Below are 26,250 nucleotides of genomic sequence, written 5' to 3' on the forward strand. Positions count from 1 at the left end.
ATTTTTCTTTCAAATACTGCTCATCTCTCACTTCAGATAAACCTATCAACCTTTAAGGTGCCACTTTTTTCTTTTCTATTCTCCTTCTGGGCACTTTTTTTTCTTGAGATCCCTCCTCCTCACCTCTTCCCTTATCCCCACCCTGTTAAAAGGTCTCCAGCATCTCCTAGGAAAAAGCAGGCTTTATGATAGAATAGGAAGAGACAATACAGCCTTGTTTTACACATCTAAACATGTTCTTTTCTACAACCAAGCAATGTTGTTTCTTCCCTAGATCAAAGGAGGTGAAAGACTAAAAAAGTGTCCCTTTCTCCAGTAAAGTCACAGGCAGGTCAACAGGGGCACCAAATAAATGGCACAAGTATAATTTTAGTCTTTCACATAAATAAAAGGGAGGGAAAATTCAGAAACTGATACTTGGACAGTGGCAGAGAGGCAAGGGTTGTTCAAAAAGCCCATGATGAAGTCAGTGACAAGAGCACATGTGGGGCTGGTGGGATTTTGAAGGTTGATGTCTGGCATAAATGCAGCAGGTGAAACTCCACCTGCACCGGCAGCTACCAGAAGTATGAAAAAAGCAGCAAGATTCCAGTTCTTGTGCCAATACAGGTTGCAATGTAAGTATGAGTTTGCATTTATATATACCCATGTATAAACATACATACTTGATCTATCCTTCTATCTGTGTAGACTATCTATATAGTGTGTCTGTACATACATGCATGGTAATCCAAAAAAGCAAGGCAAGGGAAAACCTGACTGATCTGAGCTCCAATAGTTTTTAGACGATCACAATTCTGCAATGCAGTCAACAAAACTTATATAAATTAATTCAATCTAGCCACTAGTTCAATATGGAAAGCATGTTTCAGCCAAGTCCCAAGAGTGTGAAATACAAGGATGACAAGTATTTATAGGCCACCCAAACTGTTCCGGCTCTAAGGTTCTGAATTTTTTTTTAATTTCTTTTTTTCTTGGTTGCTGTTGTCTAATTTACGCCGTTCTTAACAGTGATCAAATGACACCTTGATGGGAACTCAGACAACTGTGTCAAAAAGTGACACTAAGAAAGTATTTAAATAAACTTGTCTTGCAGTTTGACATTTAGAAAACAAATAGAGATTGAACACCAGATTTGCAGGGAGCCCTTTTTTAGCTTTTAATACAAAGGAGCTACAGCTCATTTCTCTCAAGGAACTATTTGGATGTCATCTCTTCCTCTTAGGCACAGGATTAAAAAAAAAAATCAACTTTTTCAATAAAAGTTTTTAAAATCCTATAGACAATGAAAAATAATATAAATTAAGACTCCTATATAAAGCAGCTTTGATTATTTTTTGACAGCATGATCAAAAAGCAAAATCACAGTTCTGAAGAGAGACTGTTTCACAGATCTAAAATGTAATAATCAGAATTATTTAATTCTTCCTAGTTAAAAGTTTAATGGAACATTGAGATGAAATTCTATTTTCTTCCTGGTTGAACTTTCTTAGCAGGAGATACAAGTTGTACTGGCTTTGTTCTTAGTGTTTGAGGCTGGGAAAAATTAAACATACAAGTATGTAGATAAGTGTAACTGAAGTGCCGCAATTAAAAAAAAAATGCATTGCAAGTTATTAAATTCTCTTTAAACTGAGGAATTGCTTTAAGAGATAATATAAACCACTAAATCCACATAATGAAAATGCTGAATTGGCAATACTAAAATCACAGCCAAGTAGAAGATTTTGTTGTTTTGCTGATTCATAAGTAAATGCGGTAGATAATTGTGGCCTTCCAGTACATGGAGAGAAACTATTCACAAGGACATGTAGTGACAGAACAAGGCGGAATGGCTTCAGAGACTATGTTTAGATTAGATAGAAGGTGAGAGGGTGGTAAAGCACTGGAACAGGCTGCCCAGAGAAGCTGTGGGCGCCCCAACCCTGGCAGTGTTCAAGGCCAGGTTGGCTGGGGTTTTGAGCAACCTAGTCTAGCAAAAAGTGTCCCTGCCCATGAAGTAAATGGTGTTTAAGGTCCCTTCCAACTCAAACCATTCTAGATTCTATGATAAACTCTTTGGAACACAGAGGGAGAGACATACCAGTTGAAAAAAAAGGAAGAAAAAGATCCTGGCAAGTGCAACAATTAACTAAAACATGGTATCTCATTGCACATCTACATTTCAATACAAAAAGAAGATTCAGCATATTCATACCCTCAGAAATACATTTTAGAACTTCTGCGGAGCACTACAAGCATGATAAGGAAGATATGCACACAGAAGATAGCATTTAATGAAGGTCTTTTTATGTCAAAAACCCATTATGCTTAATCACATCATTCAAAAAAGTTTAAGTTCTAAATATGGGATAAGCACTCTAAATGACTTAATTAAACTAGATGGATGTATAGTCAGAGTTGGATGAATGCATAATTAACAAAGAAAGCTCTGTAACTCTAATAAATAAAACAGTGACCTTTTGTCCTATGCTCCAGTTTTGCAATTTAGCATATGGGTACGGAGATTCAAATCTCATTTGGTATTTTAATAGGATTTCTTAAAAATTGTACAACTTGGTACACTACAGGAAGCACAACAGATATTGGTAGAATATACAATTCTTGTATATTCTAAATAAGTGGTTTATAGCCTTACAGATTTTGAGACATTCAAAGGGATTAAATCATCAGGATGGTACCCTTTGTGCTGACTGTAAACAAAACTTTCCCTAACTCCACACTTCTTGAAGGGACTTCAGCAGTAAAAGACCTAGGAAAAAAATTAAAACCTTAAGTTCTTTATACATAAAAACCAACTGATTTTGAATAGAATGTCCAAACATACACAAATATGACTATACAGCTGGTCAGTATGAAAACAGTTCAGGTATTTAAATTCAGACCTTACAGCTTATTTCCAAATTTCATTTATAATGTTAGGTTTTTAGAAGACTTACAGATTTAGTGAAGCTGTGTTAGCCTTACTAAAGTTAGCTGCAGGGTGAATGCTTACAACTCTTAACACAAAGAACAAACCAGTCTTCTGAAGAAATGGTGTAATTGCTGGTCTTTCAGTCACAGCTATCCAGACCATTTATAAGAAGCTGACCTGCCCTACATTGGCAGGGCAAACTTCCAAGCTGACCTGGCATAGTGCTGCTCACTGACTTTCAAGGAATTAGGGACAGTTACCTAAAGCCTGAAGAGATACACAGGCCTCCGTGCCTGTCGGGTATACACTGTGTACATACACATGGATAAAGAATGTTTATTTCATGGCAGCAGCTGTTCCACTTCATCAGTTTTAGCCACTTCTGCTCACCACCACTGCAGATACCCTATGGTTGTCCCACTGTCATCACTTCTTAGCTTTCAAGTCCATGATTTTACAAAGACTTCTGCAGTATATTATAAGGTAATACATATGTAACGGGTTAATGTAGCATTGTGGTCACTCAAAGTAATTTTCTTTCCACAGTTGGAGTTGATTCAGCAAAATAAACTGCAGCTGAAACACAGGGGTGTCTGTAAGTCCCAACAGTACACTGCAGAGGCTCATACAGTGTGGGAAGACACACAAAGGTGAATACGCATATGTGCTTGATTCAGCTTTTACAGATAACAAAACTGTCACCTCAATGACACCTGCTTATTGGGGGATTTTTGACTAGGTTTTGTACATTTTTCACACTGAATGGTTTTTCCACAGTATACAGCCAAGTATTAAAAGTAGTACATAAAGAATTTGCTTTCTTAAGCATATTTGCTATTTTTCCCTTTGGTTTCTGCTTCCTAAACAAGGCAGAATTTTGATAGTTTAAGCTGTGTGAGGTGCCCCTGCCCTCACAAAGGCAAAGATTTAGTTTCAGATAAGCACTGCTGAAGTAAGAGGCATAGCTTTAAAGCTCGGGAAGAGTGGAGTCCGTCCCTCTGCCTCGGGGGATGGACCCTGAGAGCCCGGGAAGAATTGCCCCACCCCAGACGCTCGTGGGGTGGCAGCCCAGGGTGTTCTGATTGAGTTTGAGGCCCTGGGGTTTCTCCCTTGCTATGTTCCTACTGGACCCCGATCTTAAACTCCACCCTGGTTCTGTCCCATAGAGCCCACCACCCTGCCTCTTCTCGGGGCTCTCTGTCTCTGGATCTAAGCTGAGTTTGTTCCTGCATTGAATAAATGGTTTCCTGAGCTTAACCAAACAGAAGCCTGTCTTCTTGGAGTCCCGTGTCGGCCACCAGTAACTGTAGCTTCCCTGGACATGATCCTGCAGCCCCGGAATGCAACAAGCTGCATGCCATTACAGCTAGTAGTGCTGAGCTAAGCCTATGTGACTTAACATTCATACAGAAGTTTCTAGAAATCCACAGTCCACAGCAATTATTTATTCCAGAAACAAACACAATTATGTCTCACTAAATAGTAGCTTCAATAGATTTCCCATTTGCTGAATCTGACAGTCTTTCAGACCTTTGTCCCACACTCATTTTTGAGCAAAATCCTCAGTCTTGACACATCTTTCTCTAAAAATGATTCACCAAGGTAATGTAGGTTTGTTGTTTGGATTTAAACTAGCGCTGTTAATTTTAGCTTGCAACTGGCAGTAAGGTAACACGTGTGTCTGGTTTAGGGCAAAACAAGCGTTATTCCACAAATGCAGATGCCAGGTTCCTCCTAGCCCCCCTCTGCCACCGAGCAGAGGACAGTTTCCACTCATGCGACTCTAGTGCCACCACCCTCCTGCTCCAGCGAGAAGCTCCTGTTCCAGGCGCTTATCTCCACAATTCCCACACACATTCACAGCAATTGTGGTTTCAAGTTTGGAGACACAGCACAAGAGGAACATCCATATAGGAAGGCAGGGTTCTACAATCATCTACTTCTCAATCTTAAAGCTGCAGCAGAAGACAATTTAAGTCAAGTCTAACAGTAACATCAAAAAGACTGATACCACCTTGAAAGACTAAAATTTATGATTCTTTTCAAATTCAATGGTCACAACAGAATAATCTGAGCTTTGAAAGAACAGCAGCATTTAAAATCAAACCCATGTTTCTTTGCTCACAATTCTTTTACTCTTACCGAATTATATTTTTACATTAATATTTTAAAAGTTACAGTAGCTGACCTGTTCCTAAAAGACACTGATAAACTATTTTTTTGCCATTTGGGTAGTTTAAATTATTAGGTTTTTTTTTTAATGCCTCCTCTGGGTTCACATTAAAAAAATTGTCAGGGACTGCATTTACAGTAGATGTCAAGTTTAATTTTGTTAATTCCACACATCTGCCTTTTAATTTGACTTCCATTTTGAGTGCAAATGGAACATGTTCACATATAAACCTTTCTATAATTAAGGTGAGTGTCACTTTTGTCAAGTGATTAAAAACATTATTTTAGGTTTCAAATTACCGTCTCTTCACTAGCATGACAAGTAAAATTGGAAAGCTGTAATAACCAGAGTGCCAATTTCAGTGCAATGAAATTATTATGTTACACTACTCAGAGAAATATTTAACAATTGTGAAACAAACCATTAACAACTTTCTTGTTACATTCTCCTATCTGCTCAAGTTAAAGCGGTCATCTGAAATACATGTCAACAGGGTTCTGAGTTCTGCATATCATGATTTCCTAACAACACTAAAGGTCTCTTTTTAATCTCTTTCTTTTTATCCTTTTGCCCTTTTCCTTCCTTAGTCCAAAAAGGCAAAGGAAAAAAACACCCTAAACCCCACCCCTACTTCACACTATGGAAAAATAATTGTGGTGAATCTACATGATAATTCACTGCAGTCCTCCCAAGGAAACTCTTGGAATTTAAAAAAAAAAAGTAAAAGGAATTTACACAGTCTATTTTGTTTTTACTGTTCTAAGTTTAGACTGTTTTAGGTTTATGGGTTTTTTTTCCCCAGAGAAGGCTTAAAATACTAAAGCATATAAATTCACACTAAAAATATTTTAAATAAATAAGGTAATGTTAATTAATGCTAAGAGTTAAGAAGTCTGGCCAGTGATGTTTTTTCTAGATATGTGCAGTATTCCTGCTGATCCCCCCCGGTAACAGAGGCTGGAAACTCTCTGTTGCAAGCAAGAGTCCATCTGTCTCCTCTCTACCACATCTCCTTCCGCTAATGCGCACTCTGTATGTCAAATGGCTTAATTATTCAACAGTTGCATTAATGCAAACACAACCAAGTCTAACTGTACTGAGTTTGGGTTTTCCTGCTGTTCCTCACACTGCATGAAACAACAAAGCTTTTGGGATCATTTTCCTATACTCTCCTCCCTACTCCCCCCTACCACTATACAAAGGCAGTCTAACAGATTAGGCTTTAAGGGATAGGTGACAATTTTTCATCTGTATTCACTATTAATGCAGTTTTGACTATTCCTGAAACTCATTTTTAGAAGTGAAAACATTTAAATGAAAATACATGCTAACATTTTCTTAAAATATGTAACATTATAGTATGTAACTAGAAAGATTTAAAGTTATTATATGCATTACATTGATTTTAATATTTATCCAGAGAACAACAAATTCCCTTACTAAAACTTTACTGTTTGCAATAATCAGAATATGATTATATAACTTGCAATATAATGAAAAATAAAAAAAATTATGTTCCATATTTTTGAAACAACTGGGTTTTTTGCAAGGAAAAGACTAATTTTCTGATTAACACTTACAGTTCTATAAGAAATGGTAAATATTTTCAGCATCAAACTTTCTTCTCAAGTAAGCAGAGTCAAGAGTCAAGACTATTTTTCTTCCTCTCTCACACCTGGCTTTGCCACCATTGCTGATCATTACATGAAATTAGGAAGTGAAACGTTTAATTTTAAACTGATCTTCATTTTACTAACCTTTATTTCCATTGCTAACAGCTACGTTACTATATAGCAGAACTATCAGCAAGGGACAGAAAGTTTCATTCCATATAATTTTTTCTTGAGTGGCCCAAGTACTTGCTGTGAAAAACAAAGGGGCTGCCTTCACAGATGCACATTGTTTCTGATAACATGCTTGCATTAAAACCCACTCTGAATCATGTTCTAGTTAAAGGATGTCGCTCTGTTGGGAACGGCGAGAAGAACGACACAGACTCTCTTGTGGAGTCAACAGGAGAATTTCTCCCGGTTTATTACCTCAGATCTTTTCTTATAGACCGATACGTGAAAGTACAGAAAAGTAAAACTCTTAATGGTTAGTAAACTAACACATCACCATCATTGGTCAGTGAGGTTCACCACCCCTCGACACCATCATTGGTCAGTGAGGTTCACCACCCCTCGACACCATCATTGGTCAGTGGGGTTCACCACCCCTCGACTTTCTCCTGCAAGAAAACAAGAAATTGACAAACAGCACCGGCAAGGCTGTTTTCTATCTCTGAGGATTATTTCAATTCCTCCTTATGATTTCCCAGGTCACTTTCTCAGGCAAGACTGAGAAAGCTATGCGGCCTGCTATTCCACAGGCACTGTGCTGCCTGCTTCATAGTTAGCATCCATGAAAAGGATACTGAATTTTGGACAAAATTAAAATAATCACTTGATCATCTTGGATAGCAATGGGAAATAAGAGATGCAAGCCCCACTTTCTACTACTTCCTTGAATATAAGAGTGACATACTCAAACTCATCTTTAATATAAAGTCCAAGGAAGTGATCCTTTTCCTTTGTAACAATCCATACTGACTTGTATCCAAGCTAATTTATTTATTTGGACAGAAAGCAAGACAAAAAGGTAAAAGCATCTTGGATCATCTTAGATGACTGAAACAAGGCCAGGCTTGACAGGATTGCCTAAGGTGATCTAAAGTGAGAGAATAAAGTAATCCCTCTACCTTGAATTCAAGCCAATGAGATAATCTAGACTGTTCTACATTCAGCCCCTGGATAAACAGATTACATCTATTTCAGGTTTTTCTGGTGCAAAACAGTGACAAAGGGGAAAGAGGGGGAAGCCTCCAGAATCTCTAGCACATGGAAAAGAAAGGTCTGTTCTCCTATATGGCTCAAAATAATGAATGTGCTTAGTCAAGAAACTGTTACTGTGTATGTAATTTGTGGCTACTGTTCAAGCAGCATCTTAAAGTTTTTACTTTCCTGCAGCAAAAAGTTATCTAAAAGTTCTTGTCACCATTTTTTTTCTTTTTTTCAGTGCTAAAAAAACCTGATTCCACTAAATGAACTTTAAGAATCATTAGCTTTGCTTTGAGAACAATTTCTACCACTCCAGCTCCTAATATTTATCTGTATGGAAATATATCTGTATACATGTTATTTCTGATAAAAAACATGCAAGCAGAGTTCATGGATACTACAGAAACAGTTGTATGGTACATTTTTTAAAAAAGATTTCTTCATACCTTAAGAGCTATGCTTTTGGAAGGTAGAGAAGAAATCTCTAATACTAAGCTGTTCTTCCATTGTAGTGGTAATTTCAGCTCAGCATCCCTTCTGCCAAGCAATAAGCATCTGCCTACTCCTGGAACTTAAATCTCCATTACACTTGCCCAACTTATACCATTACTAAAAAAATGTATATAAAGTTTATTAATATAAACACTATTTTTTAAAGAGCCTCCTGTTCAAAGACAATGCATTATTGTCTATGATCTTTACAGGGAGGACAAAGTGGAAAAAGATGGGTTATTGTCTGATAAACAATGATTACTTTTCTTAAAATAAATTCATTTATTTTTCTATGGAGATACCACACAATTTCATAGCAGTGGCTGTGTCCAAAACAGTTTGTGCAATCTTGATTTGACAGAACCAGCTTAAAAAAGAATAAATACAAAAAAGATGCACAATGATACAGTATCTGCTTTGGAAAATCATGATAACTTCAAACAACAACCCCACAACAAAGAGTGAAATTAAGTGAAAGAGCACAGTCCTTGCAAATACAGAAGTGTCAAAGATATGAAGGTATAAGGTAAGATAAATTACATACAATTTGGAATATTTTGGAACTGCACACTGCAGCAGCAGTCATTGAGCTTTATTGGTTTGCTTTTTCCTAAACAACTCATCACATGTAAGCAGCAGACAACACCTTCAAATTTTATACTGACAAAAATACTAAGATTTTTGTTTCTATCATTTGATGACTTGGTTGAAAGCAGCAATAAGCAAATAATTATTTTTAAGCAAATTCCTTAAAATCAGTAGTTTCTTCTAAACAGGCTGATAAACATATATTTAAATATATATCTGCAGGATATCTACTGAGAGTTAAAAGTATTGTGTGTTTATACAAATTTCACATATACATAAATATTATATATAACCACAAAATCCTGTACTTAAGTTTATTGCAGAAAGATTTAGTCATTAACTTCTGATCAACCTTTTAGTACTCTGGCTTCCTCAGGCTATAAAATTCGTCATCCAAGAGTTTTGCATAGTTCTTTAATCCACTGGTAATATTATGTTGCTTTTTGCTACTTGCAGAAAAAGTTTCAGCATTATTCCACTGAAGTTAAGATGCAACTGCTTTGGATGCAGTATTCTTTGAATAGTACATACCACAATCTAATAGGTCCCAAATAAGCAACATTCCTCATCTAGATGAAATAGTTACTTTAAAAATACTATACTAAAAACATAACTTTAGAATATTTTTATCAAGGACTGCAGTAAATATAAAGATTGACTCTATTTGCCTTATTAGGCTGGGTTACAAATCTGAAGGAATACAAGTGGAAGAAGCCAATTTACATTATTTATCATAATTGACACATACTCAACCAGACTAAAAATTTATTTTCTCATTATCCTTAGTGATAAAGGCTGTTGTCTTTAAATGCAGTCAATCATGCCATCTATCCTTGTAGAATTTTTTTGGCAAATTAAATAATGTGGTTAAAACATACATATCCTTTTTACAACCCCTAAAAAAAGGGGGGGGGGGGGTTTGGGAGGGTTTTTGTTTGTTTTTTTAATTTACTAGAAAGGAGGAAAAAAGCTGTAAGCAATAATGTAGTGGAAAGGAAAACCACACTGAGTTTCTCAGCTGTAACATAAAATGTCACCTTGATTAAATACAGTGCTGTAACTGCTATCATGGAATCCAAAAAAAACCAAAGCTTAACAGAAAGCCACTACAAATGACTTCTTGTCTACTGTATTAACAGCATAAGACCATCAGCATGAAAGCAGTTTCGGGCCAGGGAGGAAGGAAAAATATATACCAGCATATCAGTATATCAGCATCACCTCAGACCCTAAGAAGCTTGTGAGCAACGAAAAGAGATTTACCAAGTGCAAATCACATCTGGCCAACCCAGTGGCTTTCTATAGTGAGGCCATGATGCAGAGGACAAGGGCGAGGCCTTAGGTGATGACCACTTTGCCTTTCACACAATATCCCACAGCTTCCTTGTCACTAAATTGGTGAGGTATGGGCTGGATGAGTAGATGAAAAGGTAAGTGAAAAATACTGGATGCAAAGACATGATCAGTGGTATAGAGTTCAGCATACAGACAGTGACTAGGTGGGAACCTTCACCGATCAATACAGGACTGATGATGCCTGAGCAATGTGGGTGATGTGACACACTGAACTCTCAGTAAATGGGTGCACAGAATGCTAAAGCAGGGTGAGTGCTCATTACACCACAGGGTTTTGAGGTGTGTCAACCGGTGGGAGAAAGGGGTTGACAGGAACCTCATCAAGTTCAACAAAAACAAGCACAGGTTTGCATCTGGGGTGGACTAACCCTGGGCCACAACAAAGTGTGGGGCCCACTCTCTGTGAAGCAACTCTGCAGAAAGGGACCCAGAGGTGAGCTGTAAGGTGAACGTGAGTCACCAGCATGCTGTTGTAGCAAAGGTGGTCCTTACTAATAATACCAAAGGTGGTATAATACCCTCTATCAGCAGAGGTGTCACCAGCAGAGACAGCAAAGTGAACCATCCTGTCCATGTGGACATCCCTGGAGACAGGTGTCCAGTTCTGGTCTCCCTGTTACAACACAAATCTATCTGGAAGCCGATGTACAATATCCAATTCCACCACAAAGGATTTTGTGCTAAAATAAAATCTATCCATATTATGAAGCCACACACTGGCTACACTTGCCACCAAAGGTAGACTTAGAATGCTTGTTGGTACTCCCAATTAACATTCTGACCCCCTTTTATATGACTGAGGAGTAACACAATTTTTCAAGTACTACCACCTTCCTCCTCTCCCTGGTGCTCACCTTTGTCTTCAAAAATAAACAAGGGTAATAGTCTCTACACTCTTACCACCCAAATAATAAAGGGCATCTACTGCCTAAACACTGAATTCTGAAGAAACAGCTACCAACACTGTATTCACTGATTTTGGCAGATATGTTTTGTTCTTTTAATTCCAAGACCTCGGTGCCAGCAGCATGAACTAGTTTCAGTTTGGAGTCCTGCTTGCAATGATCACTTCACTAGATCTGATTTCTTGCCAAAAATGTACTGATAGTTCCACAACAGTTCTTAAAACTATGTAGTGCTTTTTTAATCAGCATCATAATTTACAAACTGGAAAATGGAATGGATATCAAAAATAGAACTCCAAGGATCAGAGTATGCACCATAAAGAATTTGTTGTCAGTACACAAATAACAAGTAGGATCCCAAGCTGCAAATACAGCCCATTTTTAAGAAACTTAAAACCACTGACAGAATACCAGCACCTTCCTCTGGAGATCGTGATGTTTTTCCAATGTTTTCTTCAAAAGTTTAATTTTTATGCAGTTCTCTGAGTGCCACAGGTTTTCTCTAGTTACAAAATACAAACTCTGATACAACTACTATTTCCCTACAAATTCCCAGTGGTCTCTGAGAGTACATCTGAACTCCTACAGGGCCAAATTTCATATGAAGCATGCTTTCTGGATGAAGACAAAATAACCATGGAAACAGCTGTTATACAAAGTGACACAAACCTTTACAAAGCTAGAGTAAGCAAAAAAAGTTCCTGTTCCTCTCAACTGTTTTTCTGGACAGAATATCATCCTGTTGCACAAAGCAAAGAAAGAGAAAGAGATTGGTTCAGGGTCAACAAGTTTTTCAATAGTCTGCAAAATTTTTATATATTGTGATCTCTTTAATAAGCAGCTGATGCCTAACTCTTCACAGAATGGACAGTGCCAACACAGAAAATCAGCACTCTGATTTAGCTTTTAATCAGCAAAAAAGCCCCTATTTAAGAGGGGGAGAAATTGTTTAAATATTATTGTCCTTTTCCAATGGGACAAATGTAATGGGAATGTAACAGAAACAAATAAAACCTTTCCCCTTCAAGTATTTAATATCTCCCTTTTCCAATACCTTCAACAGTCCTTACTGCTTGTGTGCTTTACGTGCTTGCTTTCCAGAGATGTTTGGCTCACCATCCCTTTTGGGAAGGCTCGCTTGCTCTTGCATTTCTTTCACAATCCTTTCTGCACTTTTGCCTTTTCCTGAACACCATTACTGAGAAAACTGCTGTCTGCTGCTTGCACAACCCTGAGAAACTCTACAAGTTTCACTGAATGGTTTGCTACAGAACACTGTGGACAGCACTGCAGGTAAGTGTAAGTAAAGTAAAGCTCCTACAACTTCTTCCAAGATTCTGCTCCATGACCTCTGTCCATCTCTATGGAAGCAAAGAGGCTGCTGAGTATTCTAGATTAATCTTTTAGCCTCAAGTAGTCATCTCCTTCCTCATACAAAACCTGGGCCCAGAATCAGCATGTCTGCTAGTTCCTGGGTATGTCCCAGGTTCACATACTACCTCTTCCCATGAAGACACAGAAGAGGGAAAGTAAGTGTGAATACCTACAAATAACATTTACATAAAGGGACACTTCTTTGAACTTGGTGGAATACTTCATTCTCATATAAGGGCATGGAATATTTCCAACAGATTTCAATGAATTCAGAGAGGAAGGAAACCACAGAAATGGTGCATCAACTTTTACCACTTCAAGATTATAGACTGAAGCTAATTATAGATTAAACTAATTGAGTCATTTGAATATCCAGCTCCGAGGGCAAGTTTAAACAAGATATGTAAAAACTTCAATCATTGCCACATGGCCAAGAACAAAAAAAGAAATCTAACTGGAACTACCAAACCTTACTTGTATTTTTTTTAAAGGCAGAGATGCATTGAGAAGTGACAGAAGGAATAGTGACATTCCCTGTTTTCAAAAGTATAGGAATTATTTTGGATACTGACTCATTTTAGATCTACACAGAAGGAAATGCAGACTAACACTATGCACTTCCCTAGCACCAAACCATGCAGCTGTTGATTTGGCAACTTATCCTGTGTTCCCACCCTCATATCCCTCCACAAGACTGGTTCACCAAGGCAAAAGAATTCTTCATGCAGTTGCTACTTAGCTGCTAGACCTGAAACAAGAAGCTGTCAGACCAGCTTGTGTCTGGTGGCGGGGAGAAAACCACTTCAGTAGCAGCCAGACTAGATCCAGTGAAGTCAAACATGAAATGGCATTCCTAGCGTCTTAAATGCCTTTATGCATGGATGACACCTAAAGAAAAATATATGGCCATTCCAGTGACAGGAGCAGGAAAGGAAAAATAAATAAAGAAAATAATAAAGAAGAGGGCAATACAGGAGAGAAACAAAGAACGAACAAAAGAAGAACCACACAGACAGCAAGGTGGAAGCATTAATAGACCAACCCAGGTACACAACTCTCCACAGGAATAATGCCGCTACTTTTATCACTGGAAAACAAAAAACATTTGGCATAATGCATCAAAAAATAGAGAATAAAGGAAATAAAAGTTACAGGCAAATCTAGAGAGAAAAAATAAGAAGACTACAAGCATCATACAGAGATTGTTAAAATAGAAAAAATATTTCAAACAAAAAAGATGACAATAAATAAAGCACAATTAAAAGAAACAGTGATTGGCAACAGCCAACCATCATTAATTGGACAATTCAATAAAGGAAAATAACCAATAAAGTAATTGAAGAGCTTAGAAACATTCATAGACATATTGTTTGCTGTTGGTATCACTACTGCATAATCTTCATAACAATTTCTAGGAAGCTGCAGTAGGGCAACTGCCAACTGAAAGACAGAAGACTGGTACCATTTAAAGCCCAGATCTTAAAAACGACATAAAGAAATAAATATAAAATTTATTTCCAAGTTCAAGCACACATGCAAGTCAAGCACAAAGCACAAAAGAAGAAATTAAGTACACAGTTGTAGGACTGTGCACTGTAAAGCAAAGTAACAGTATTATGTGCTCATATACACAAAGTAAGGATTAAAAACTATTTAAGATTAAATTATTTTTAACACACCTACTGCACACAATTCAATTTAGAAAAAATGCTGACTGTGAAGAGAAAAACTTTGGTAAGTGTGGAAATTTTAAATAAAACCTTATTCTCCTAGCCCAATAAATAACTTCTTATCAAAAAAATAAAAAAATTATATTCACATAAACCAATTTGTTCTCCAGAAGAACTTTTTAATTTTATAGAAGAAATAAACAAGCATAAAAAGTAATTACCATTTCATTATATGTACCATTAAATTAAATTTTTAATTCAGCCATTAAATCACAAGATTTAAGACTTCCACAGTATATGATTCTACTTTACAAAGTTAAAGAAATTTCCATTTGCTACCATTGTGTTCAAAAATACTAGTTTGAGTATATGAACTATAAAAAAAAAGTATTTTTCTTCCAAGTATGTTAAAAGAGGTTGGATACCTCAATCTCCAATAGGCTTCATTAAAAATTAAGATATCTCTCAGTAACAAATACACCAAGATATACTGGGAGGGGAAGCGTGGGGAATGGAATCAAAACCACTTGCATTTATTTTTAGGAAAAAAAAAAATCACACAAATACAGATAAATACAGATGCAATTTCAAGCACAAAGAGTTCCCTCAATGAATAACAAATATATATATATTTTACTGATCCCATTATTTTCATGGTATCACAAAAAATCATTCCATAGGCTTCAGAAAAGTAAGCTGATACAACAGTATGAAACACCATAACTTTTGTGGAAACCCAACCTAAACAAAGTTTTGATTTATTATAACAGAGATGGAATGCAAAGGTTTAAGTGGGCCTCACACAGGAGAAAAGACTCAAGACTCAGTGATATCTCAGCCTGCATCAGCTCTTAGAACAGCAGCAGGGCAACAAGCAAGACTCCCTGATCTCCCCAAGTCAGACAGTTTCAGGACCATTCTGACAATCTGCAAGATTTCAAAGCAATCACTCCTTCTACAGTAACACAGGTTGTACACTTGCTTCCCCAGGCATGTACATCACCAGATTTTCAACTCATTCATGCAGTATGGAATGCCAAATCCTGAATAAGGGGTGACTCGGAACACCATACACATTTGTTTCCTATTGCTTTTAGTATCACTTAAGAGTTATATGAGAAATCATCCCAGGTCTGAGGCACTGTTTCATAACTAACTGGACAGCTGCTGCAAAAATTTTGCTATTCTAGATTATTTTCTACTTGGCCTTGTATAACAGCACTGACTGGAAGCGTGGAAATGCAGTGAACCCTACAGGATATGTAGCAATTCAAACTTCCTGCTCAAGTTCATTGCCTTACATCATAGAGATAGCCTAACCTGCACTGCCTTAGAGGCTCCAGCAGAAGTGCTGAGTAGTCATTCCCTAGAATTCCAAAAATATACTGATGAACAAGAATACATGATTTTACAATAGTGACATTTCTGAAATCAAAACATTCTGACACAAACATATTTGATTCAAATAGAACCAGGATCACCTCCTTCCTCCAAGAAGCATGTGATTAAGGGAAGAACAGCAAAGGGACAGACATGAAAGATTAAAAAAACATTGTAACAAAAGCTCAACTGCATTTAAGCAGTTAATACTCTTCATAGAATGTTCCTAAACTTATGAACATTCTCAGAAAGAAAATGCATGCAAAGCTCATCCTCCTACTCAGAACCCCTGTCACAGTGGGATACTGAATTAAGCACTTCAGACATCAGTGGTACCTGTGAACTTTTAATTAGGCATATATGAGCCCTCACATGAACAAAGTGCTATTTTCACCTGTGAAACAAAGAAAAATTTCTTGAAATTTAGTATTTCTGATTATCAAAAAATCCTTCCAAGTGAAGAAAGGACATCACACAAGCCATCTGATGCATGAAGGGATTTAATGAGATTCAAACCAACAGAGATTATTTTATCTCCATCTCCTGCCAGCAACTAGTGGACTGGCAAACTGGTGAGGTTCAAATTAAATTAATCTTGTGCTCACTGTCTGAGAAAATAGGCAAAAGAGCAGGACTGAAAAGATTTCAGTGTCACAGGTAAAACAGCTTCAAAATAAACTAATTTCATCCTAGGAAATCCCTGATTTTTCATAACATCCCACTTGAAAAAAAAATAGTTAAAAATCTGTGGGACTCATAAAATGTTTTTAAAATGTCAGCACTAGAATTCAGCAATAAATTTGGCTCACAGTATTTTAATTGCAACACTGAGATCACATCCCATTCCACACAGAACACAAAGTCAATCAACATTGCAACTTCTTCAGAGATCCATCTCCACTCTCTCAGGATTTTACAGCTACTCCTGTTTCAGAGCAATAATAATCTTTAATAGGTCGTCCCAAACTGTGGCAGTCTAGGAATTGACCTCTTGTCCAAAACAAATGGCAGTTATAAAAGTAGTCCCCCTGGCTGAGCATACCTATCATCTATGCTTACTCACAGTATAAATAAACACCCATTTCACCTCAAACTTGTTAATCACAATCATGCCGTCATCATTTTGAGGTGTGATTCCACAAAAATTATGTAAACAAGTGCTCTTGTCCAAATTTGTCAATATGTTTACATCATGAAATAATGCTCTGTTTTATTAATTCAGAAATCAGGCATTACATGGTGGGGGCATAAGAACAAGCATCAGGCCCAAGCTTACAATGCCTTCTACTTCACAAAGTTTCTCACTCAACATAACTACAAGTGCTAACTGCAATTGATTTTGCTATTGTTCCAGCCTTGGTATTCACAACCAGGCAATGGCAAAAATTGCTATTGAGACTTCTAAATATTAATTCTTTCACTGTTGCAAATAACTTAGATACAATATCAATGACTTCTCTTTTATAATAATAGCAATTCTCCCAATGCTAGCCCAAACAAAACATGCTTTGTCATCTTTGTAAGGGTGGGAAGAAGAGACAACCATATTTAAAAGAGAGATAATTCCCTAGAGCGCAACCAGACGGGAAATCTTCATTTGGAGCTCCTTCAGCTATCTAACCAGACTAGCTATTACTATTTTTGCTGAAGTAAGGAACTTCATGCTTTTCTTCTTCCATGCTGTTTGGGGAATGGTTCAGACTGACATTTTAGAGTTGTTGCAGAACTCTGCATTCAATCTCAGCAGCTTAGGCCCAACTGTGCACTCTAAGAATAGTCCTGAATGTTTGGATACTGTCTTTTACTAGTAGCCAGCAAAATATTTAAAAACAAGTACTTAGGAATATTCGACAACTGTTCTTCGCAAAAGATGAGTTTTCTTAATTTTAGCATTTCTCATATACTTTCAACTGACACTTCATAAACTATGGAGTTATTAAAAGAGCTGTAATGGGAACAATTAGGGACACAACACAGACCAGCTGTAGGGGAAACCTCATTGAAAGAAAATACTGAAGGAGAAAGAGGCTTTTTACCTCCCATGGGCTTGCAACTAATGCTCCAGCTACATCTCATCTAGCAAAACACTGGCACTAAAGAAAGCCCCAGCACATAAGTTTCACAAAAGGACAGGAAATTAATTTATTTCAGCACCCTGGTAATTATCCACACATTTGAAAATGACTCTACCAGGAGAACATAGTTCAGACACATAAAGCACTAGAGCAATCTGCCACTGTGTCAAGGAACAGAAAAAGTTAATGCTACAGTACATCAAGTAGTTAACTGTGTCCTGCATCTTTCAGAGCTGTACTTATATACTTTACAATGTGCTACTGTTGCAGAAAGGCTAATTCACTATTATTCTAGAGCAAGTTAAGCTGCTGAGTCAACCTTTATTCTTAAAAATCAGGCTAATTTTCTTGGTTTTGCTAAGAAACAGTTCTCAATGGCTAGTAGTTACCAAAATTTAACAACAAAAAAAAAGTTTTTAAACCACTCTTATAAATAAAATGTAGATTGTTTAATGGATAGGAAATACTGCATGTAGTTAGTGAATTATCTTGACCAGTTGCAATAACAAGAAATGCCAGCACATCAGAGCTCATTTAGTATGGCTCATTTGTAGTTGTGGATAAGAAAGAAAGTTTTCCTACTTCATCAAATTTAAAAAATCTCAACTGCCACTAATACTGCAACAAGTTACTCTTGCTAAATTGAGAATTAAGTTGCCAAAAATTTAGCTGCTGGTAAATTCTGAAGTCCTCCCTAAGCATCTCCAAGCAGTTTAATGATTAGCTCGGGAGAAAAAAAAAGGAACCTACTTTTCAGCTGAGATAAAGTGCTTTCTTCAGAGATAACACAGGCTGCAAATGCAGACAGCACAGGTCATTAATTTGAAAGACATCTAAAACTTCTTGTAAATTGAGTGAAAATCCTACTGAATGTTTGTTCCATAAGAATTTAAGACACTAGTTACCACCAAGAGTCAAAGCTATAAAACACCAACTGCTTCCCTATAGTCCATGCAGTGCAGTTACCACCGCACAAGAGGCGAGCATGACAAAGCCAGTTGTCCAAAAAAACAAGAGAAAGACCACTGCAACTTGTGTCCATCATGACCTTGCCAGATGAGAAAGTGCTGAGGCAGTAAGTCACACGGGAACAGCCCACACTAGCCTGGAAAGCAGAGGAGACATCTGATGAACAAGAAAAGGGGAGCAAGTGAAAAGGCACAGACTAGGAAAATGATCATCACAGCAGGACTATAAACACATCTTGACAGAATGTATTCCACATTACTGCAGAAATATGTTTTATGGTGAAGAATTTGGAAATGGCATTTTCCAGCTAGGTAAATAAATGTATGTACTTGGCATCCAACAGCATGTGTTTTTAATACAACTAAAATAAGATGGGCAGAAAGGGCCAAAAAAAAACCACACAGAGTATTTTTTCCTGACAGGAAGCATGATCTTCCCCTGAAATTACTGATTACAAACTCCTAATCCTAACTGCGTTCACACAAAACTGAAACAAATCTGCTGGGGTCTGCATATACGGATACAGTCAAAGGATGTACGAAACCGACCTTGAGAAACTCAACACTGTGTTGCATGATAACAATACACATAAAACCCGACCTGCCTTTCTTTCATTCTTAAACATATTTAATAAAAAATATTTTCTGTGTTTTTAAGTTATACAACTAGCAGCTATGGTAGGAAAAATGGACCTAAATTTTTAATGGCTAAAAAAATATTTGCAGTGATTTTGGCACTCTAGGCAGTAGCAAACTCGACAAGGCCACAAATATCCAGCACCAAAAACTAGTGCAGTTTTTGCTTCTAATGTCAGTTCACCATACAGCCAATCTCCATTTCCATGTACAAAGAAATAATGTATCAGTAGACTTGAAACAGTCCAGTAGGAGGCACCGACCATAGAACATTCTAACGTTCTATGCTACTCTTAAAATAATCTAAATTACTATGGCTAATGCTTATGGCATAACACTCACCAACTCTCTTTAATGCAGCTTATTAATCCTTATGACCACCCACCAAATACTCTCAACGCAAAAATAGGTCATATATTTTTACAGGTTTAACTCATTCTGCAAATTTTACCCTCCTGGGGAAATCTGAGAGCTCATGGCTCGATACAACTGCTTTCTTAATGCCCTGAAACTTTGAACTGATGTGAATTAAAACGTGGAAGATACTGTTTAATATCATTCAGGAAACCAAAGCTGAAACGTTCAGGTGTTGTAAAGCAAGCCTTTAGCCTGCAAGACTTAAGACAACTCACTTGAGTATGAATAACGTCCATCGTAGAATAAAATGAAAATGAAAAAATAAAATGAAATAAAATGAAATAAAATGAAAAAAATAAAATAAAATTATAAAACACGGGTAACACAGTCATTGTGTTGCACAAGTACCTGCACTCAGGACACCTTGCTCACATTAAAAATAGAAAATCAATTGCTTTTTGTAGACAAAACAAAATACGGGGTAAAGTCTAATTTCCAGCAACTGGAAAGCACTGCTAGAGTCCACCTTTTAGAATGCCTTTGGACACAGCAGACCTTTATAGCCCACGCTGATCCTCAAGTAGCCGCCTGCCTCATAGCCGGGCTGCTTCAGAACAGAAACCCTTCACCAGGCAGAGGTGAACCGGGGGAACCAACTTCTCAGGATTATCTACTGCCACAAACTCCTACAAGCACAGCCGAACCGCTCGGCTTAAACCCTCCAAAAAGAAAACAAACACGTTCCCTTTACGAAGCCACCGCGGAGAAGGAGGCCACAGAGGCTGAAGCCGGAGCGGGTGTGCGGGCCCAGGCGGGGGCATCTTCCCGGAGCGGCCCAGGGCCCAGGCGGGTTCCCCCTCACCAGGTGCGCTCCGCTCCTCCAGACACGGGCCCGCCGCGGGGGCGCGGCCCCACGGGCCCTCGCCGGACAGCGCAGCCCGGCCGTCTGCGGACCGCGTCGGAACAGAGACCGGGCCCAGCTGAGCACGGAGCGGGCTCGTCGGACCGGGCTCCGCCGCGGAGACGGAGCGCCCCGCTCCCGTCCCGCCCTGCCGGGAGAGGAGGGAGGCTGATAAGAGGAGCCCGGCGCTGCCCTGGGCGAGCCGGCCAGCGCCTCTGCCCTCCGCGGCCAAGGGGGAAACTGCCAGCTACCGAGACAACCCGGAGGCCCCGGCTGAGGGCTGAGCCGCGGCACTGAGCGCTGTCCGCTCGGGCGGACAGCGAGCCGCTCCCCGCGCTCCCGCACCTCGCCGGCAGCGCTCTTACCTCTGTTAACATTATTACCCCGCTGCGCTGCGGCGGCGCCTCGGCGGCTCTAGCCCCGCAGCATGATGAAGCCTGGCGGCCCCGCGGAAAGCTACCCCGCACCCCGCGGGGAGGCGAGGCGAGCGCCGCCAGCCCCCGCCGCCGCCCCGCTCAGCGCCCGCCCGCCGGCCCCGGCCCCGCCGCCGCCCTCGCAGCCCGGTCCGGAGCGGCCGCCATCTTGGGACGGCTACGTGCGCCGCCGCCGCGCCCCGCCCGCCCAGCGGGGCCGCCCCTGCCGGGGCCGGCGCTGCGCTCCCCGCCCCGCCCGGCGGCACCGGCAGCGGCAGCGGCGGCTCTTGGTAGGCTCCGGCCGCAGGGCACGGAGCTCGAAACTGCGGGTCGCGTTTTTTGCCCTATCTCCCTTGGTGTGACCTGTCTTTGAGCTCTCCGGTGTGCTGCGGACGCTAATCGAAATATTTTGTTAAATTTCTGACCAAGCAGCGCATCTCTCATCCAGCAGTGACGTATGCAGCGCTACGCGCCTTTCCCTGCTCTGGATGCTAAGGAAGAGCGCATGTCCTATCCGGAGCACAAGTCCTTGGAGGAGCGGCTGAGGGAGCTGGGGGAGTTTAGCCTGGAGAAAAGGAGGCTCGGGGGTGACCTTATCGCTATCTACAAGTCCCTGAAAGGAGGCTGTAGCGAGGTGATCTCTTCTCCCGGGCAACCAGCGACAGGGCGGGAGGACACGGTCTTAAGCTGCACAAGGGGCGATATTATTAGGTTAGATATTAGGAAGAATTTCTTCACGAAAGTGTTTAGAGATTGGAGTGGGCCGCCCAGAGGGGTGGTCGGGTCACTGTCCCTGGAGGTGTTTAGGGAAACGCTGGATGTGACACTTAGTGTCATGGTCTACTGGACGTGGTGGTGATCGGTCATTGTTTGAACATGACGATCTCAGGTTTTTTCCAAACACATTGATTCCGTGAAAGAAACTTCTATAATTCTGTTACCTACAGTATTGTTAAGAAACGGCATAAAGTATGGAACAGAAACACATCTCCTCAGAAACAGGGCAATGTCTGCCACAGCACAGAGAGCCCTGGGGTGATGCGCCGCCACAGCTTAGTATTTGAATACACGGAAAGATTCCGGTCTGAAACTTGCTCTTCCTTTAAGCACTGTTCTGTGGGCTTTTGTTTGTGTGCTTGCTTTTTCACTAGACTTCAAGTTACACAGTCAACCTTAGGTGCTTTAGGGCAGTAGAAACAAGATGTGATTTTTTTCCTGCATTGCCAGTAACACTACATGCACACCAAAGAAATAGTAATGGTTTTAAGGAAAGATGAAGGAAAAACAACACTGCTATTTTAATGTTAAGAAAACCAACCTTCTTCAATTACAGTGTTTATTTCTCCCTCAGTAAAAACAGAATCTGTTTCCTTGCAGAAATGTAAAGGGCATTAAGCAGTTCTTAAGGCTGATGGGTTTTGTAGAAGTTCTGTAATTTTCCCAGAGATTGTTAAATACTTAACATTTCAAGGTTGACCACTTCTTTCTTTTATTTGTGGGTATTACTGAGTTTCAGTTTTATTCATACAACTGGTTTTTCCCTGTCAGAGACCCAGCTGTTAGCCATGTGAAGCAAAAAGAGCAAACCCTTGATACACATAATCATTTATTTGCCTTTTATAATTAATAAAAATTACTATTTTTTAAAGTGTCTAATACGCTATTTTACTCCTGAGTCTATAACTTTGAATGTTTCATGTTAGCAGTACTCTTTCTCCCAAGCTGATCCCTCAGTGAAAATCCAAATCTTACAGCACACACAACTCTACTTTAAACAACAGCACTGGCAATAACACCACCATGCAACAGTCACCACTTTGCTAAATTAAAAATTGTTCAAAACCACTAAGAAACAAGGGTTGTGAAATACCAATTCCATTGTACTGCTTTGGTCCCCTAAAATTTTGTAGGTGCTTATTTGGTAGACATATATGTACACAGCTAGGATCCATATTTGTGGCTTTCACTGTGCTTCAAGTCAAGCAAATAATGCCCTGTGCTCAGATCTATGTTACAGGAACTCCTGAAGGTACCCATAAAGTAGCAGAGTGATCAGTAAATGTGTAATTATGAAATTATGAAATCAGTAGTGTGTAATTATGAAAAAACTGCAATACATAGGTAGATAGGATTGAGAATCAAAATACTTAAAGCACATACTGCTTGACACATCATTGAGTCAATAAATATGTCCTCTGGGCAAGGCACAGTATCATGAACTGATAAAATAAATTTCATAAAATGTAAGAGTTAAGCAGGAGGTTAAAAAGTTCTATATTTTTGAATATATATAAATAATAGTAATTGAGCCAAGGTAATAATGTAGAAAAGCAAACTTTCTAAGCACTGTATCTCTTTACTTTGTGTGTTTATGAATAGCAGTTAAGGTTTTCAAAATAAATAATCCCTTTTAACAACTTACTGCAAAGATGTATATATCCTAAGTGTGCTAGATGTAAAAGAGGACCAAACCTTACACAAATCTCCCAGCAAGATAAAGTCACAATTAACACTTTGTACTTGAATTTTCCCCTGCTTCTGCTTGGGATTTGGCATCCCAACAGTGTAATAGTCTGGGAAGCACCTTCTGTTCTTTTACTGCTGGGAATAAACCTACCAGTACTTCTGCTGAAAACTGTTGTCTGATTATACAACAATCAGCACAGCCTTAATAGTGTTCCAAATTGTTACTAATGCTAGAATCCATTGTTCTAATTTTTGGTCAATATCATATCAACTTCAAAAGGGAAAGTGTAATTTCAGCTGCAAGGAGTGAGGCTATGAGGAAGGACTGAACCACATAGACTCAAGGCAGAAGAAGAGGCAGCCTCATAAAGGAGAGGTGAGAAGAGGCAGCAGTTTGGGAAGGGGATGATATCAGGGAATTCTTAAAAAACTGTTGTGAGAAAAAGAGAGCAACTCAGCAGTTATTTTGCCTGTTCCCTTTCTTACAGTAAACTGAAAAAATGTACAAGGTTTTTGTTTGGTTTGTTGTTGGTTGTTTTTTTTTTTCCCTAGGAAGGAGGGTGTTTCTAAATTACTGTGAACAAACCTGGAAATGCAGCTTCAACAGAGACTGAAAGAATTATCAGTAGTAGTCCAGAAGTACTAGAATGCTTTCCCTGAGCCCATCTTCAAGTGACAATAATTCCATTAGACTTGATGAGTCATCCGTAAGAGAGCTTTATCCATGTCATCCTTTTGCATTCATTCCATACAGCTTGGGACAGGCGCTGCAACAAGCCAGCATATTAACAGCAGCAGGGCAGCCACGTTAGCACCACACTCATCCAGGCAGAGCAGCCTTGTTTTTCATGTCACTTCCACAAGCCCGCAGCACAGTGTGAAGTAGCGTGTTAGGGCAAGTATTTATATCTGCAGTCAAAGGCAAACCTGGTGGAAAGTGTTTGCAGTCAGTCCTTAAAATACTCACAGATTTTTTTTCTCTTAGGCCTAGACAAATGTTTAGTTCATCTACCTGAAAACTGATGTCTGCAAATACCTTCATAGTTATAAAACAACTCTGACCTGTTGCCAAACATCTTTGTGCTCTTTGCACTCATTACAGTTTTCATTATAAGCTAAAAGAGTGGTCTGATGGTCTAGATCCATTTTGAAATCCCACTGGGGGGACACTAGGAGCCATGGGGCTCTCTACTGAAATGATGGATGAATGCAGCATTAAAATCTGAAATACAACAGGAGGAGACAGAGATAACACCATCAGGCTCTACATCCAGAAGTTTATTAAGATTTTGTAAAATAAAGCATAGGAAGTGCACTAAGTTAAGAGGCAAAAATATAGTCATGGGGAGGAGGACACAACACACAGAGAAGCAGGGGCAGAAGCAGGATTTAGCAATAAAAGAGCAACTGTGCCAACTTGCAGTGAAGCACAAAGGAGTGCAAATTATTTTCCAGCCCTGAAAGGAGGGCAGTTCCACAAACTAAATGACTGTTAGCTCACCAGCTTATAAAAAATGAAATTGGTGACCTAATTGCCATCACGATAACCTCTGATAGAGCAATAGCCTGCATTTGGAGAGCAAAAGGATATGTTCTTGTGGCCTGTACAGGAAAACAAGTGAAGACTAAGGAAAGGGGAAATTACAGGCAGGGTTGGGGGAGGGACAGATTGAAAGAACAACAGACTGATTTTGCTTTACAAAGCAGTTTCATGGAAGTGGCTACCAGACTGTTTCTAACATCAGCAAGCCTGAACTTCTGTGCCTTTCTTTATAATCTAGAAAGATCTCTTACAGAATTATTTCTGAACACTGTAATTAGTTCTGTTTGTCCATAACAACTGATGCAAACCAAGGTTTGGCTTCTGTTCTCTTGTTTAAGTTGCTTGTAGCTCAGGCTGGCAGTATGGTTAGAGTTTCCATAGGGTTGTTCAGTTTGGGATTCATTCTTTTCGTTGGGGGAGAAGGTGAGGTGGAGAAGATCTGAAGAATTTTTTGGTCATTAAATATTTCAAGTGTTAAGTCTTGACTGTCTAAGAGCAATTCTCTGTAATTGCATTCCATTTCATTTCAAATAAGGTCACATGACCCCAAAAGTCTACATAGCAACGTGACTGAAAGGGGAACTCAAAACACCTTTTATGTGTGAAATTTGAATGTTTTGTTATTTCAGGATGTTGCCAGTTCTAAGCTCTTTGGTCTGAGTGGCCTGATCAGAAGTTTTGTTTCTGGTCAGGATCACAACTTTATAACTTCCAATTAAATATCTCATTCTCTATAAGCTTTTTCATCATTCACCTGAGATGCAGCACAGATAGAAGATGCAAGGCTACATGCGAAAGGCCCACTCAAAGCAATATGATGTGGATGTTGGGCATTAGATAAATAATTACTGAAGAAGCATCAGCTATAATTCCTGCTTCATCCTTTGCAGTAAGGTTGCAATATCTCCCCTGTGTTCATGTTCTCAGAATTGTTTATGGGAGGCTGACATTTCTTTTAAAGCTTTTGCCAGTTTACATCTTTGCTATTGTGAACATTTTGTATTCAAACAGCTGTCTGCAGCTAGACAGGCTAGTCAGACACTGTTTGCCTTAGCAGCTTCATCCTTGTTGTCTAAGTAAGTATTAGAATAAAGATAAGCTATATTTTTTAATACAAAGAGAATTTTCAAAATTATGGTGTCTTTTTCAGAAGTCTATCAGGAGTCTATCACTAGAGTCATATCAGAATTGTAACATACATATTAGTCATCAGCTGCTTA

The 26,250-nt window shown here is 39.1% G+C and overlaps 1 protein-coding gene across 3 annotated transcripts in view; it reads right to left on the bottom strand.

Annotated features, from left to right (window-relative positions):
- The window catches only part of SNX13 (sorting nexin 13), a 67,741-nt gene extending 46,531 nt beyond the window's left edge, over positions 1–21,210 (bottom strand). For 2 of the 3 annotated variants that reach the window (XM_058831771.1, XM_058831769.1), the window contains exon 1: positions 20,974–21,194. In XM_058831771.1, the coding sequence (XP_058687754.1) occupies positions 20,974–20,985 (12 nt within the window). In that variant the 5' untranslated portion in view covers positions 20,986–21,194. Of the gene's footprint in view, positions 1–20,973 lie in introns of all 3 variants that reach the window. The other variant, XM_058831770.1, reaches the window with a different exon arrangement.
- Between the last annotated feature and the right edge of the window lie 5,040 nt (positions 21,211–26,250).

The sequence above is a fragment of the Poecile atricapillus genome, chromosome 2 (assembly GCF_030490865.1).
Source record: "Poecile atricapillus isolate bPoeAtr1 chromosome 2, bPoeAtr1.hap1, whole genome shotgun sequence".
Taxonomy (NCBI): Eukaryota; Metazoa; Chordata; class Aves; order Passeriformes; family Paridae; genus Poecile; species Poecile atricapillus.